Consider the following 16,844-nt stretch of genomic DNA (forward strand, 5'->3'; position numbering starts at 1 on the left):
CAGCCATCTTTCATTCCTGCATCCTGTATATCCAAACAGCTAAGTTTTTTTTTTGTGATCATTTATCTTTCTCCACATGAACTGTTACAATGTTGTTGCCTATTGTCATGTCTTCCAACAGGACACAAGATTATCTGGCTTGTTTGGGAGATCAGGCCAAAGTTGGGCCCAGATCAGACTCGATCAGTGGACACACAGGCCCCGCCATGCCACCACCACTTTCTCTTCTCCACCACCTCTCCCCCCTTCTTCCCTCCGTCAACACGTGCCAACAAAAGACCAACTTACCCAACCTGGGCAATGCCTGAAGCAAAGAGGTCTGGCCTCTGGTTCAGACAGGCTGCAACCAACAGTCCCCCATTGGACGCTCCATTGATAGTGATCCTGTTCACAAATAAACAGTAATAACTGAACACCAAGGTAACCCTGTTAACAAACAGTAATAACTGAACACCAAGGTAACCCTGTTAACAAACAGTAATAACTGAACACCAAGGTAACCCTGTTAACAAACAGTAATAACTGAACACCAAGGTAACCCTGTTAACAAACAGTAATAACTGAACACCAAGGTAATCCTGTTAACAAACAGTAATAACTGAACACCATGGTAATCCTGTTAACAAACAGTAATAACTGAACACCAAGGTAACCCTGTTAACATTAATAACTGAACATCATGGTAAACCTGATAACAAATAAATATACATTTTCAATGAACACTATTCTCCTGCTCAGTACAGGATCCACAGTGATTTACAGTACAGGATCCACAGTGATTTACGTCGGTAGGTATAATTACCTCACACTGATGCACACACATATTCAAACTCGCCTGCACATGCCTGTAAACACAGAACCCCCCACACAATACTGCATTTCCACCAGCATCTCCTGCACTGTTAACTGAACTATGGGTGGGATGCACAAAGTGATATTAGCAGCTGTAAGCTTGCTTTGCATTAAGAATTTTTTCTTTGGTAACACCAGTTCCACTGAGGAAATTCTTGACACTGTGTGTGCTTAGCACTGTTCAGATTGCTTGAATATTAGGATGACAGTTACTGAGGAAGAGCGAAAATATTTCAAAGAACTAAAACAAAACAAACAAAAAAGGCAGTCAAAGGTAATCATCAGTTACATATGCAATACTGTGAAATAAATCGCAAATGGAACATACCATGAATGCTGGTGTGGACGAAAACAATAAAAACAATAATCATGTGAATTCATATGTGCCTATTCTCTAAAAGGGATTTAGGTGCTAAATGAAAATATGACAATATTGGAAAATGAAAGTATGCTATTATAAATAATAAAATCAATGAAATTATATTACTATAAAACAGAATAATTAATCTTTCAATACTAATGTTGATAACAAAAACCTGCATATCAACGTGTGTCACAAGAGACATAATTCCCTACCACCACTTACTTTTGTGGCCGCGTGTATTTGTTCTCTATCAAGTATTCAGCTGCCGCCTGGAAATCATCAAAGACATTCTGCTTCTTGGCTAGGTTCCCACCCTTGTGCCAATCATCACCATACTCACTGCACACAAAATACATCTTTATCAACCTGACAATTATTTGTGCATCCACAGGCTAGTCAATCATACCACAATGTTGCTCACCTCACAGTCAGGTCCAAAAAGCACACAGCCTAACCACAAAGCTGTATCATACAGGGAACGCTTTTACTCCAAAACCAATGTTGTCATGAATTAACCAATCAATCCTTTCATCAGAAGTGTATTCACATTCTTAGCATGTTAAAAGTGAATAAAGTGTGTGTAGGGTGTTTGTGTGTCTGTATCATTGTGTGTGTGTGTGTGATTGAGTGAGTGAGTGTGAGCGTGCGTGCGTGCGTGGTCACACCAGTTTGGCACGATCAGTATCTGGCGTCAATCCTTTGTTCAGCATGTATCCACATTAACATTAGACAGAGGAAAAGACTAAGTGTGTGGTTAGATGTATGTGAGAGAGACATGGATAGATAGAGAAGATATGGGAAATTACAGTTAATTAATTGACATGTCAAAAGCTGTCCCAAATCAACCAAACTGCTGTGTACTGTCGAATCTGATACACCGACTCATCAATCAATGGGTCATTTACTGAAGACCTGGTAAATAAAATGCCATGTTTTTGTGGGTATTTCTTTAAAAAATGTTTTATACCAGTTGGTCAATTTGTACAAGAATGGTCCAGATATCTTTATGAAAAACTGAATTCAAGAAAAAAAAGAAGAAAAAAGTAACATGAAAGCATTAAGTGCATGAAACACACATATTAAGCATAAACAATGACACAGACACACACCCACAAGTAAAAAACACACAGTAATGACACACAACCACACACATACAGAAACACAGTCATACGCAATAATCACACACATATTAATCACAGACTGACACACACAGCAAAACACACACACTGCAAACACAGTCACACCCCCACAATTCCTTTTCAAGCAGTCACACACCCACCTGCCCCCCCGGATGTTGGCGACAGCATAGATGCCCCCCATGTGCTGGAGGAAGACAGTGCGTGCAGGGGAGAAGAAGGGGGTAATGGAGATGCTGAACCCTCCATAGCCGTACAGCATCACTGGGTGATTCCCGGTCCTCTCCAGACCCTGACACACAACACATCACATTAATAATAATAATAATAATGGATACTTATATAACACACTATCCAGAAATCTGCTCTAGGTGCTTTACAAAAACACTTTAACATAAAACATTACATCTATGTTACATACACACACCAAAGTGTGACCACACACACACACACACACTGCATACATACATTTTAACATACATGTGTATCTAACAGCTACCCTAACACATACGCACACATAGGCAGGTACAAACTTACATAAACGCACGCACACACAATACACATTCATATACATGCATGTAGTTATGTACACATACATATGTATACACACATAGTCAAGCACAGCTAACTCAAAGGAAGTGGACCTGCCACAATTGAACTTACTGCTGAGGGAAGAGGTGAGTTTTGAGACAAGATTTAAAAGATGCAAGGGAATCAGAATGACGGAGGTTATCAGGGAGCTTGTTCCCCGTCTTTGGCGATTGAAAAGAAAACGATCTGTGTCCATAGGTCTTACTTCTGACGTGAGGTATCCTGAGAAGTCGAGTATCAGAGGAAGAACGGAGCTGGCGAGACGGGGTATAGATATGGAGGAGTTCAGAAAGATACTTGGGGCCAGATCCGTTGACTGCAGAAAAGGTCAGAGTGGATAGCTTATAGTCTATTCGATCAGAAACAGGCAACCAGTGGAGAGACTGAAAGAGAGGAGAAACATGGTCAAATTTAGAAGCTCTGCAAATATTTGGGAAGGCCGGCCAAAAGAGAATTGCAGTAATCCAATCTTGAGAGAACCAGAGAGCATACTAGTGTCTTGGTTGCATCGGTTGAGAGATAGTGGTGGATAGAGCTGATTCTACACAGTTCCAAATAGGCAACTTTACAGATATTCGAAATGTGCTGTTGGAAGGAAAGAGACTGGTCTAGGATTACACCAAGACTGCGAACAGAAGGAGAAAGTGAAACAGGTGTGCTATTGATCAGAACAGAGTCAGGAATGGAAGGATGTTGACGAAACATCTTTGGGCAGGTTATCATAAATTCAGTCTTATCATTTAGTTGCAGCTTGTTGAGAGTCATCCAGTCCTTTAAGCCAGCAATGCACTCCTGTGTTCGAGTCACCAGTGCATCAAATTCAGCTATGGAAAACGACTGATAAAGTTGTGTGTCATCAGCAAAGCTCTCATGCGACATCGCATGACTGATGACATCCAACACAGGAGCCGCATACAGCACAAAAAGAACAGGACCTAGAACGGACCCCTGTGGGACACCATATTTTAAGGCAGATACTTGAGTATCTACCATTTACACACACTTCTGTGTACAACCTGACAGGTAAGACGTGATCCATGCTAGTGCAGTGTCACAAATACCAAAGGAAATTTTAAGTCTGTTCAAGAGGATAGAGTGGTCGATAGTGTCAAAAGCTGCTGACAAATCTAAGAGAGCGAGAACAGATATCTTATCCTCATCAAATCCCGAAAGCAAATCATTCGCTATTCTAAGAAGGGCCGTTTCGCAACTATGACCACGTCTATAAGCTGACCCTGACACACTTCATCCTGTGCCTCCAGACCCTGACACACAACACCACACTGACACACTTCATCCTGTGTCTCCTGTCCTCTCCAGACCCTGACACACAACACACCACAGTGACACACTTCATCCTGTGTCTCCTGTCCTCTCCAGACCCTGACACACAACACCACATTGACACACTTCATCCTGTGTCTCCTTGTCCTCTCAGACACTGACACACAACACACCACAGTGACACACTTCATCCTGTGTCTCCTGTCCTCTCCAGACCCTGACACACAACACACCACAGTGACACACTTCATCCTGTGTCTCCTGTCCTCTTCAGACACTGACACACAACACACCACAGTGACACACTTCATCCTGTGTCTCCTGTCCTCTTCAGACCCTGACACACAACACATCACATCAACACACTACATCCTGTCTCCTGTCCTCTTCAGACCCTGACACACAACACATCACAGTCGACACACTTCATCCTGTCTCTGTCCTCTTCAGACCCTGACACACACACACCACAGTGAAACACTTCATCCTGTCTTCTGTCCTCTTCAGACCCTGACACACACACCACAGTGAAACACTTCATCCTGTCTTCTGTCCTCTTCAGACCCTGACAAACACACCACAGTGACACACTTCATCCTGTCTTCTGTCCTCTTCAGACCCTGACAAACACACCACAGTGACACACTTCATCCTGTCTTCTGTCCTCTTCAGACCCTGACACACACACCACAGTGACACACTTCATCCTGTCTTCTGTCCTCTCCAGACACTGACACACAACACACCACAGTGACACACTTCATCCTGTCTTCTGTCCTCTTCAGACACTGACACACAACACACCACAGTGACACACTTCATCCTGTCTTCTGTCCTCTTCAGACACTGACACACACACCACAGTGACACACTTCATCCTGTCTTCTGTCCTCTTCAGACCCTGACACACAACACACCACAGTGACACACTTCATCCTGTCTTCTGTCCTCTTCAGACCCTGACACACACACCACAGTGACACACTTCATCCTGTCTCCTGTCCTCTTCAGACCCTGACACACAACACATCACATCAACACACTACATCCTGTCTCCTGTCCTCTTCAGACCCTGACAAACACACCACAGTGACACACTTCATCCTGTCTTCTGTCCTCTTCAGACCCTGACAAACACACCACAGTGACACACTTCATCCTGTCTCCTGTCCTCTTCAGACCCTGACAAACACACCACAGTGACACACTTCATCCTGTCTTCTGTCCTCTTCAGACACTGACACACACACCACAGTGACACACTTCATCCTGTCTTCTGTCCTCTTCAGACCCTGACAAACACACCACAGTGACACACTTCATCCTGTCTCCTGTCCTCTTCAGACCCTGACACACACACACCACAGTGACACACTTCATCCTGTCTCTGTCCTCTTCAGACACTGACACACACACCACAGTGACACACTTCATCCTGTCTCCTGTCCTCTTCAGACCCTGACACACACACCACAGTGACACACTTCATCCTGTCTTCTGTCCTCTTCAGACCCTGACAAACACACCACAGTGAGACACTTCATCCTGTCTCCTGTCCTCTTCAGACCCTGACAAACACACCACAGTGACACACTTCATCCTGTGTCTTCTGTCCTCTTCAGACCCTGACAAACACACCACAGTGACACACTTCATCCTGTCTCCTGTCCTCTTCAGACCCTGACAAACACACCACAGTGACACACTTCATCCTGTCTCCTGTCCTCTTCAGACCCTGACAAACACACCACAGTGACACACTTCATCCTGTCTCCTGTCCTCTTCAGACCCTGACACACACACCACAGTGACACACTTCATCCTGTCTTCTGTCCTCTTCAGACCCTGACACACAACACACCACAGTGACACACTTCATCCTGTCTTCTGTCCTCTTCAGACCCTGACACACAACACACCACAGTGACACACTTCATCCTGTCTTCTGTCCTCTTCAGACCCTGACACACATCACATTGACACTCCTGTGTCTTCTGTCCTCTCCAGACCCTGACATACAACACATTGACACACTTAATCATGTGCCTCCTGTCCTCTCCAGACCCTGACATACAACACACTGACACACTTTATCATGTGCCTCCTGTCCTCTCCAGACCCTGACATACAACACATTGACACACTTTATCATGTGCCTCCTGTCCTCTCCAGACCCTGACATACAACACATTGACACACTTAATCATGTGCCTCCTGTCCTCTCCAGACCCTGACATACAACACATTGACACACTTTATCATGTGTCTTCTGTCCTCTCCAGACCCTGACATACAACACACTGACACACTTTATCATGTGCCTCCTGTCCTCTCCAGACCCTGACATACAACACATTGACACACTTTATCATGTGCCTCCTGTCCTCTCCAGACCCTGACATACAACACATTGACACACTTTATCATGTGCCTCCTGTCCTCTCCAGACCCTGACATACAACACACTGACACACTTTATCATGTGCCTCCTGTCCTCTCCAGACCCTGACATACAACACATTGACACACTTTATCATGTGCCTCCTGTCCTCTCCAGACCCTGACATACAACACACTGACACACTTTATCATGTGCCTCCTGTCCTCTCCAGACCCTGACATACAACACATTGACACACTTTATCATGTGCCTCCTGTCCTCTCCAGACCCTGACACTCAAGTTCCTCGTGACATCAGTGAACACAGTGAGACCATGGAATGAGGAACTCATTACTTTTTTTCTGTTAACAGTGTTCAATTTTGCATACTATACCATGACGCATCAGTGCAGCCTCGATTCCTGTCCTGTGCAAATTACAACTCCTCAAACAGAGAAATCAAAAGTAGCTGCAGCTAGTAGCCTCCTTTAGCATATTACCTCCCTCATGCAGCAACCTCATTACTGGCAGCTTTCTTCCGTTCCTGCAGCCTGTGCACCAAAGAATTAAGTTTTTGTTTTGCCTTTCCTCTCTACCATTTGATTGTTCAAGCTTCTATTATTGCATGTTATCAGTCTTCTACCAGGATAATCTCACTTGTTTGGGCAGTTAGACTAAAATTAAGCTCAGGTCGCAATCAATCACTGGACATATGATGTATTTTTCTACTACTTTCTCACATGTCATCAAACCCTCATTGATGAAGGAATGGATAATAACATTAACATTTTATCCCAGACCAAAAGTTTAGTCTTACCTGGAGTCAGAGAAAGGTAAGAGGACTAGGGAGGTCTGTTGGCGGTCTATACCACAGGAGGGGTGAACGGTCTAAACAAGTACAGGGTTTCCACATGTCTGAGCACACAAAATTCCATACTTTTCCCAGAAAAAACCCTTGCCCTACATTTTCCAAGACACAAAGTCACACACAAAGATACAAGCATGCACACATACACAAACACAGCAGAATTGCTGCAGTTGTGAGAAAAAGAGTGGGAGGGGCAGTATGGGGTCCTCATAAACTGTTGCACAAAACAATCTCACAGAGATCTTGACATTTATTTAATTTCCATCACAAACTGGCTTTGTTTTCTGTTCTTTTTTGTTAAAGCAAAATCATCAGTACTGTTGGTGTGGTGGAAGGCATCGTGAAAATACCAAGACTTTTCCAGACCTTGCAAAACAAAACATTTATTTCAATGACTTTTCCAGCTCTGGAAAAACGGTTCAGTATATGACACCAAACACGTATTTCAAAGACTTTTCCAGCCCTGAAAATGGTCTTCCTATCTTCCAAAGACTTCCATGACTGTGTAGGGACCCTGTAGGTATGCATGGAACATTCTCTGTGCCCTGCCGACCCACCTTTTTGTGCACCAGGAACATGGGGATCCGGGTGCCGTCCTTGCTAGTGTAGAACTCCTGCACTGTCTCAAACTTGTCTGGTTCAAACCCTTTCACCTTTGTCTCTCGGAACACCTGCACACAAACCAACCACACAGGTCGAGTTGAGTCTAACAACCTACTGGCCTATGCCTAGGAGGTCAAAATGTTCAGGGCTTGGGTCTTGGTCTGGTGAAGGTTGTGTTGTTTGAAAGGGCGAGTCCTGAGCAGCACAGATACTTACAGCATTTTATGGACTACAAGGTGCTTTGGATTATTTAGTGCATCCTAACATTTAAACAAAATTCTTAGTTTACTGTATATAAGGCACAGCCTATTTTCATAAGGCGCACATCACAATGATAAACAAAAAGTCAAGCATTGATGTGTTGATTGCTGTCAATTCTGCAGCCATCTTTACACTTTCAGCTGAAGTCAATGTCAAAGCCCTGATCTCATCATCCGAACTGTCCACACATGTTGCATCATCTGTTCACTTGTCAGCTCTCCTGAACCTGGCCCGTCCCTCTGATAATGTGATGTTTTAGCTCTGATTCATGGTACTTTCAGTTGCCTCCACAGCCACAAATATCACACTTTTTGGTTGGAAGGTCAACATTTGATTCACAATATTTCAAAACACATGCTTACTATGGGCGCAGCCATTGTTGTTTATATAAACAAGACTCTTGCGAGATTCACAGCCTCATTTCCGACACTTCCTGCCGTGCATTTGCACTTTTCAGAGTCCAGTTTGTTTGAATTTTGACAAAGCTGTGAATTTTTGAAGTTGCAAGATGAGTTTGATGACAGCCCAGAGCTTAACACTTTGGCCACCACTGTCACCTTTTGGCACCAACTATGGAGGCCGTCGATGTCGCCAAAAGGCAACCAGATCAGGGTAGGTCATTCAGAAACCTGCCACTCTTATTCTGGAGAGGTCTGAATAGCCATATTTTGTGCATGTACTAGAGGAATCCCCTTCTATTGATTGACACCATCTTTTCAGTACTTCTGCAAGTTTTTGAGTGAATTTATTATAGTTTTATCTGCAACTTCGATTTTTTCATTTTCCAAAATGGCTGCATTGATGAGCAGACAATGCTACTTCACAACTGAGCAAGTTATCAAGCAACTGAGACTGCAACTAGGCCAGCAAAATGAAGATTCAGGTGAAGAATTCCACGTATGATGACGAAGAAGTTTCATTGTTTTAGGGGGAGGGTGATAGTGGTGGTGACTGGGCACCGAGCCAAGTACCAAGTTGCGAGCATATGGGGCATGGCCAGACGAGTGGAGCATGTGTTCCTGCTATGGCCACCACATCAGCAGCTGTGATTGACCGTGACAGTGAAGGGGAAGAGTGTGTTGCTCAAGTCACAGCGTCTGTGTCATGTCGGAGACTAACAACACAGCGTGGTTGTGGGTCAAGCTCGACTACACGCCAATGACCAGGAGGGAAGGGGCATGGTGGAACAGCTGTGCCAAGCCAGGATTTGTTTCAGTGGGTGCTGTACCACATGGATGATCCCTACTGTCCTGCAGAATGGCTTCCAAATTTTACGAAGAAAACAGGTAAGAGCTCTGTGTGTGTGTGTGTGTGTGTGTGTGTGTGTGTGTGTGTGTGTGTGTGTGTGCATAAAACAGCATGTTCATTGTTGCAATTCAAGCTGAGTAAGAAAAAGAATAAAAAGATGTGTTAGAAGACACTGCACACCAGACAAATTTATTCCAAAGAAAATCATACTGTAATTAAAAGAAATTTTTTTCAAAGTTGACCATCAAATTGGACACTTTTATTTTTTGGAGTAAATGCAAACCAACATGAGCCTGAAAACAAAAATTCTTTTGCAACTTTATTATGTGTAGAATGCAGGAAAAATATATATGTGCAACAAAAGAAAGTAATTATATTTCTAATAATAATAAATAAAAAAATTTCCCACTATTGAAAATCACAAGACTTATTCCCCTTGGCATGGGATTTCATGGGTGATTAGTGCTGGGTGACCTGGGTGTAAGAGGGTTATACACACAGCTACCATTGAGAAAAGCTTACCTTAGTATTATAGGGCAGCTGGGTCATATCCAGGTGATAGATGATGTTTGGTGTCAGGTAGGATGTGAAGGCCAAGAACACCTGTTCCACACATCATACAACACATCAACATGCAGGTACAATCACTGGGTTGTTTTTTTTTTTACCCACTTCATGTGTATTTAACTAAATGCAGACGACCTGGTGAATAGTTCTTGCATGCAGCACCCCAATGACTTTTCACAGAGTCAAGGGAGAACAAGTGAGGGATTTCTCTCAATCACACTGACTTTGATGCAGCTTCACATGAAAGTGTTCTTACCACAAGGCAGTTTGATTAGTTATTTTTCTTGTGAGCCCCCTCATATACTGTCCTCCCGTTATTACACAAATCTGGCGACAACGTTAAACACTGACAAACTTCAAAATTTCATCAGCAGATGGCTAATACACATATGGGCATTAGGTGGCCAGACTGCCAGTCTGATGAAATAAATGTGATACATTGTTACAAAAAACACAGAGAAACCACAAAAGAAGGAACAAACAAACACAAAAAAGAAACAAAAAAATCAAAGAAGGAAAAGTGAAGCAGTACTTCTGTGTTGCGGAAGCGACCGGTCACGCTGCTGACAAATCCCACGTCCAGGGGAAACTGGTACTCCCTGGCCCCTGTTTCCAAGTCATGGATGAACAACTCACTCTGCAACAAGTTCCACCAATTCTGAAATCTCTCCAACCAGTGTAAAGTCTCTCAGAACTGACTTCAAAGTTTACTCAGACAGTGACTCCAAGTCCAAAATTTGTCCATATCCCTGTTTTCTCAATCCATACCATGTTTCACAATTTACTTCCCTTCAATAGCCTTCAATGTTTGTTTTATTTACATTTGTTAGTCTTTATTTAAATTTTAACAATGAAAATGTTGAAATGCTGAAAACGGTGGAGTAAGTTTTCAAATTCATGACAGCAACATTGACAAGGAGCCAAATGATTCAGATTTTAGTCCAAGTGAGCGACACCCTGAGACAGATGAGGTTCTGAGAAAAATGGCTGCCAGGTCATCAAGTGGCACCCTTACAGAAGTACACGATAGAAGAAAAAAAAATGAAGAAAAAAAGGGAGAAAAAGACATGTCTGTGAGGACATGCACACTGGGGATGGGGAGGTAATAAGACATACACATCGAGGAGGGGGGTGGGGGGTAATAAAACATGCACATTGGGGATTTGGGGGGGGGGGGGGGGGAGGGGCAGGATAATTAGACATCCGCATCGGGGATGGGGGGTAACAAGACATGCACATTGGGGATAATAAGACGCACACTGGAGATGGGGGATAATAAGACGCACACTGGGGATGGGGGATAACAAGACATGCACACTGGGGATGGGGAGGTAATAAGACATGCACACTGGAGATGGGGAGGTAAGTAAGACATGCACACTGGAGATGGGGGATAATAAGACGCACACTGGGGATGGGGGATAGTAAGACATGCACACTGGGGATGGGGGATAACAAGACATGCACACTGGGGATGGGGATAACAAGACACGCACACTGGGGATGGGGATAACAAGACATGCACATTGGGGATAATAAGAGGCACACTGGAGATGGGGGATAATAAGACGCACACTGGGGATGGGGGATAACAAGACATGCACACTGGGGATAATAAGAGGCACACTGGAGATGGGGGATAATAAGACGCACACTGGGGATGGGGGGTAACAAGACATGCACATTGGGGATGGGGATAACAAGACATGCACACTGGGGATAATAAGAGGCACACTGGAGATGGGGGATAATAAGACGCACACTGGGGATGGGGGATAATAAGACGCACACTGGGGATGGGGGATAACAAGACATGCACACTGGGGATGGGGAGGTAATAAGACATGCACACTGGAGATGGGGAGGTAATAAGACATGCACACTGGGGATGGGGAGGTAATAAGACATGCACACCGGGGATGGGGAGGTGATAAGACATGCACACTGGGGATGGGGAGGTAATAAGACATGCACACCGGGGATGGGGAGGTAATAAGACATGCACACCGGGGATGGGGGGGTGATCAGACATGCACACTGGGGATGGGGAGGTAATAAGACATGCACACTGGGGATGGGGAGGTGATAAGACATGCACACTGGGGATGGGGAGGTTATAAGACATGCACACTGGGGATGGGGAGGTAATAAGACATGCACACCGGGGATGGGGAGGTAATAAGACATGCACACTGGAGATGGGGAGGTGATAAGACATGCACACTGGGGATGGGGAGGTAATAAGACATACACATCGAGGAGGGGGGTGGGGGGTAATAAAACATGCACATTGGGGATTTGGGGGGCTGGAGGGGGGGGGAAGGGGCAGGATAATTAGACATCCGCATCGGGGATGGGGGGTAACAAGACATGCACATTGGGGATAATAAGACACACACTGGAGATGGGGGATAAAAAGACGCACACTGGGGATGGGGGATAACAAGACATGCACACTGGGGATGGGGATAACAAGACATGCACACTGGGGATGGGGATAACAAGACACGCACACTGGGGATGGGGATAACAAGACATGCACATTGGGGATAATAAGAGGCACACTGGAGATGGGGGATAATAAGACGCACACTGGGGATGGGGGATAGTAAGACATGCACACTGGGGATGGGGGATAGTAAGACATGCACACTGGGGATGGGGGATAGTAAGACATGCACACTGGGGATGGGGGATAACAAGACACGCACACTGGGGATGGGGATAACAAGACACGCACACTGGGGATGGGGATAACAAGACATGCACATTGGGGATAATAAGAGGCACACTGGAGATGGGGGATAATAAGACGCACACTGGGGATGGGGGATAATAAGACGCACACTGGGGATGGGGGATAACAAGACACGCACACTGGGGATGGGGAGGTAAGAAGACATGCACACCGGGGATGGGGAGGTAATAAGACATGCACACCAGGGATGGGGAGGTAATAAGACATGCACACCGGGGATGGGGAGGTAATAAGACATGCACACCAGGGATGGGGAGGTAATAAGACATGCACACCGGGGATGGGGAGGTAATAAGACATGCACACCGGGGATGGGGAGGTAATAAGACATGCACACTGGGGATGGGGATAACAAGACATGCACACTGGGGATGGGGAGGTAATAAGACATGCACACCAGGGATGGGGAGGTAATAAGACATGCACACTGGAGATGGGGAGGTGTTAAGACATGCACACTGGGGATGGGGAGGTAAAAAGACATGCACACTGGAGATGGGGAGGTGATAAGACATGCACACTGGGGATGGGGAGGTAAAAAGACATGCACACTGGAGATGGGGAGGTAATAAGACATGCACACTGGGGATGGGGAGTTAATAAGACATGCACACTGGGGATGGGGAGGTGATAAGACATGCACACTGGGGATGGGGAGGTGATAAGACATGCACACTGGGGATGGGGAGGTGATAAGACATGCACACTGGGGATGGGGAGGTAATAAGACATGCACACCGGGGATGGGGAGGTAATAAGACATGCACACCGGGGATGGGGAGGTGATAAGACATGCACACCGGGGATGGGGAGGTGATAAGACATGCACACCGGGGATGGGGAGGTAATAAGACATGCACATTGGGGATGGAGGGTAATAAGACACGCACACTGGGGATGGGGGGTTTGGGGGGTTAATAACTTGCAGCGTTCCTACCTTGACGTCATGCAGGTAGCCCACCACCAACTTGTTGTAGTTGACACACGTGGCCCACTCCAGCACTGCACCTCCAGCATCCTCCTCTATCAGTGTCACCCAGTTCTCCTGTCCCAAGGTTCAAATCCCTTGTGTCAGTGACAGTGGTGAGTGCTTGTTAGGGGAGTGTGAGTGTATGAATTTGTGTGATGTATAAGCATACACTGACAGACACAGATTGTATGCAAAAACACCCACACATTACCAAACTCACTGACATTTATCTGTTTATCAAAATTTAGATCTGCACATGTCACATAAAAAGTAACCATACACATACACACTCACAAACAACACAGGATGAAAATCAGACATATACAAAAACATTACATACATACATGTAATTCCCCAAACATGTACACAAAAATGGACTCACAAGCACTGTCATTCTTTTTCTCATTAAACACACACATAAAAACACACAAGCACTCTCATTCATTCTGTAATTCTTCCTGTGCCCTTCTCCCCTTTCTGCCACTCGCTGTCCGAATGCGACTTACGGGGTCAGGGTTGGCGAAGTCGATAGTGATCAGTTTGTAGAGAGGAGCATCTTTGTTGGTCTTGAAAATGAATTTGGTGCCCACGTTGTACACATACTGTCACAGAAAAAAGACTTCATTTTGTATGGCAATACAACAACAGATGAATACTGAGACTATAAAACTGGCTAATGGAGAAAGTCTGGGAAAAAAAAACCCTGTGGGTTGTGAAAAAGACTCACTGTGATAAAAAGCGCAAGTGTTTCTGACTACTGGTCCTTGATTGCAAAATAAGACTAATTTTGATAAGGAACATGAATGTTTTTGACCACAGGTCCTTCTGACCAATACTCTTAACAATCGGTTATTGCAACCGTCAACTACTTAACAGATGGTACCAAAACATATAAGCTTTCAAAACAAACATCATTTAAAACTTACCGAATATTCAGCTTCAAAGTTGTCAACCACTTTGACATAGGGCAGCTTTCCTGAATAAAAAAAAATATAACAGATTATGAAGCAATAACAAAGATCATGAAAAAAAAATAAAACAGATCATAAAAAAGAAATATCAAAGATCATGAAGAAATAACAAAGATCATAAGGAAATAACAACACAGACCATGAAGAAAAACAACTAAGATCCTTAAGAAAAGTAACAAAGACCATTTAGAAAAAAACGAAGATGATGAAATAAAATGAACAGTGTCATGAAGAAACACATGCACCGCCCACCCAGTGGGTTCACATTCATCTATTCCTCATATATCCTCTCTTCCCCACCCGACCCCAACATCCCTCCCCACATGCTTTTTGTGTGTATGTGTCTTACACCATTTTGAGTGAAAAGACAAGAAACTGAAGGCTTCTACTGCAACTACACAAGCTATACACACAGAAACACAATCCCTCACACACACACACACACACACACACTCACACTGTCACTCACACACCATCCCTCACCAGTGATGCCGTTCTCCAGTGCATGCAGGTCAGTGTAGTACAAACTGTTCACAGGGTCGCACCCTTCCCGCGCGCTCAAGATCAGGTACCGACCACAGTCCGACAGCTCTGCTCCACTGAAAACACAGTTGAGAGAACTGTGATGGCCATACAAACTGTACCTTCTAGCCTGTCACTATTCTGATGGGTCACTTCTGTGACCTGTTAGCTTCAATTTCCATGTACCACTCTTCTGTTCTCCAAAGTTCCCACAGATGAAACTGAACAAATTTCCACACTTTCCCCCGACCTTTTCCAAATCAGACTGAACATTTTCCATGCCTGTTTGGAAACAAAGATAACCTGAATAAAAAATTCACCTTCAACACCACTGATGAAAGAGATCGGCAGACATTCCATCACTTTTTGTATTATTTGATTGCTTTTTGTTTTTCAAATGCATCAAATTGTTTGTTGAATGGTAATTTGGTCAAGGATTTGATCAAAATTACAAGACTTTTCCAGACCCTGAAGGGCAAAACATATCTTCCCAGACTTCTCCAGCCCTGGAAATGGTTCTCTCAATTTTTCAAGACTTTTCCAGACTTCCAGGACTGTAAAGCTCTGTACAAAGAATCAGTTCTTGCCACTCACTATTCTGCCCACTTTTCTTTACACAGACCACTCTTGTCTTTCTCTGGTCCTCCACTGAAAAGCTGTTAAAACCTCAAAACTTAAATTGAAGACTGTTGGGAGAACATGGTTTTACTCTACAAGAACTCTACAAAAAAATAACCAGTTTGCGAAACACCCAAACTCCCATTCCATGAGCTATGAATGTGTGGTGATTGTGCATGGTGCAGGAATTGTGTGAGTAGAGAGTATTCAGTGCACTGAGCTGAATAATACATGATTATATGCCACATAAAATATTGATTATAACATCATTATTACATTAACATGCACACACAAACATAAATATAACACACACACTCACTCTCTCACACACACACACAAACCCATCACACACTCTCTCTGTTCTTACATCATCCACCTGGGATGTTCCGGCATTTCTGCAGCCAGAATGTCCTCACTCTGGTCAGTTCCCAGACGGTGGTAATACAACTTGTGATGGAGGTTAGAGGTCGTCTCTGTTCCATCTGACTTTCCTTCCGTCTCAGGGTACCTCTGTCATAAATTGCCATTTTATTTTTAAAAAATCAAATACACTTGTTTTAAACTGAAACCTAAAATGAAAAACAACAAACAAACAAAAATCCACAGCACCTGCAGTTTAAATCAAAACACCATATTTTGAATAATTAAATAAAAAAGATGCAATACACTCATTTTACAAATCAAAACACATTTTTTCCACCCCCAAAATAAAACACAAGACACTTTACTTAAGATTTCTTTAACAAACCAGAACTTACATTGTAGAAGACATCAGAACCTACACTTCAAACCTAAAAAGAGAAAGGACACAGAGGTCCAGACAGAGTGAGAACAAAAAAGTAGCTAATCAAA

General features: G+C 44.0%; 1 protein-coding gene across 1 annotated transcript in view; it reads right to left on the reverse strand.

Moving 5' to 3' along the window:
• LOC143277270 (prolyl endopeptidase-like) overlaps positions 1-16,844 on the reverse strand; it is a 41,883-nt gene that overhangs the window by 11,707 nt on the left and 13,332 nt on the right. The window contains exons 6-16 of the mRNA XM_076582060.1: positions 16,360-16,502; positions 15,336-15,451; positions 14,808-14,857; positions 14,388-14,483; positions 13,849-13,956; positions 10,686-10,790; positions 10,109-10,189; positions 8,032-8,145; positions 2,496-2,644; positions 1,439-1,555; positions 289-384 (exon numbers count right to left, since the gene is read on the reverse strand). Of these exons, the coding sequence (XP_076438175.1) occupies positions 289-384; positions 1,439-1,555; positions 2,496-2,644; positions 8,032-8,145; positions 10,109-10,189; positions 10,686-10,790; positions 13,849-13,956; positions 14,388-14,483; positions 14,808-14,857; positions 15,336-15,451; positions 16,360-16,502 (1,175 nt within the window). The remainder of the gene's footprint in view (positions 1-288; positions 385-1,438; positions 1,556-2,495; positions 2,645-8,031; positions 8,146-10,108; positions 10,190-10,685; positions 10,791-13,848; positions 13,957-14,387; positions 14,484-14,807; positions 14,858-15,335; positions 15,452-16,359; positions 16,503-16,844) is intronic.

The sequence above is a fragment of the Babylonia areolata genome, chromosome 33, assembly GCF_041734735.1.
Source record: "Babylonia areolata isolate BAREFJ2019XMU chromosome 33, ASM4173473v1, whole genome shotgun sequence".
Lineage (NCBI taxonomy): Eukaryota > Metazoa > Mollusca > Gastropoda > Neogastropoda > Buccinidae > Babylonia > Babylonia areolata.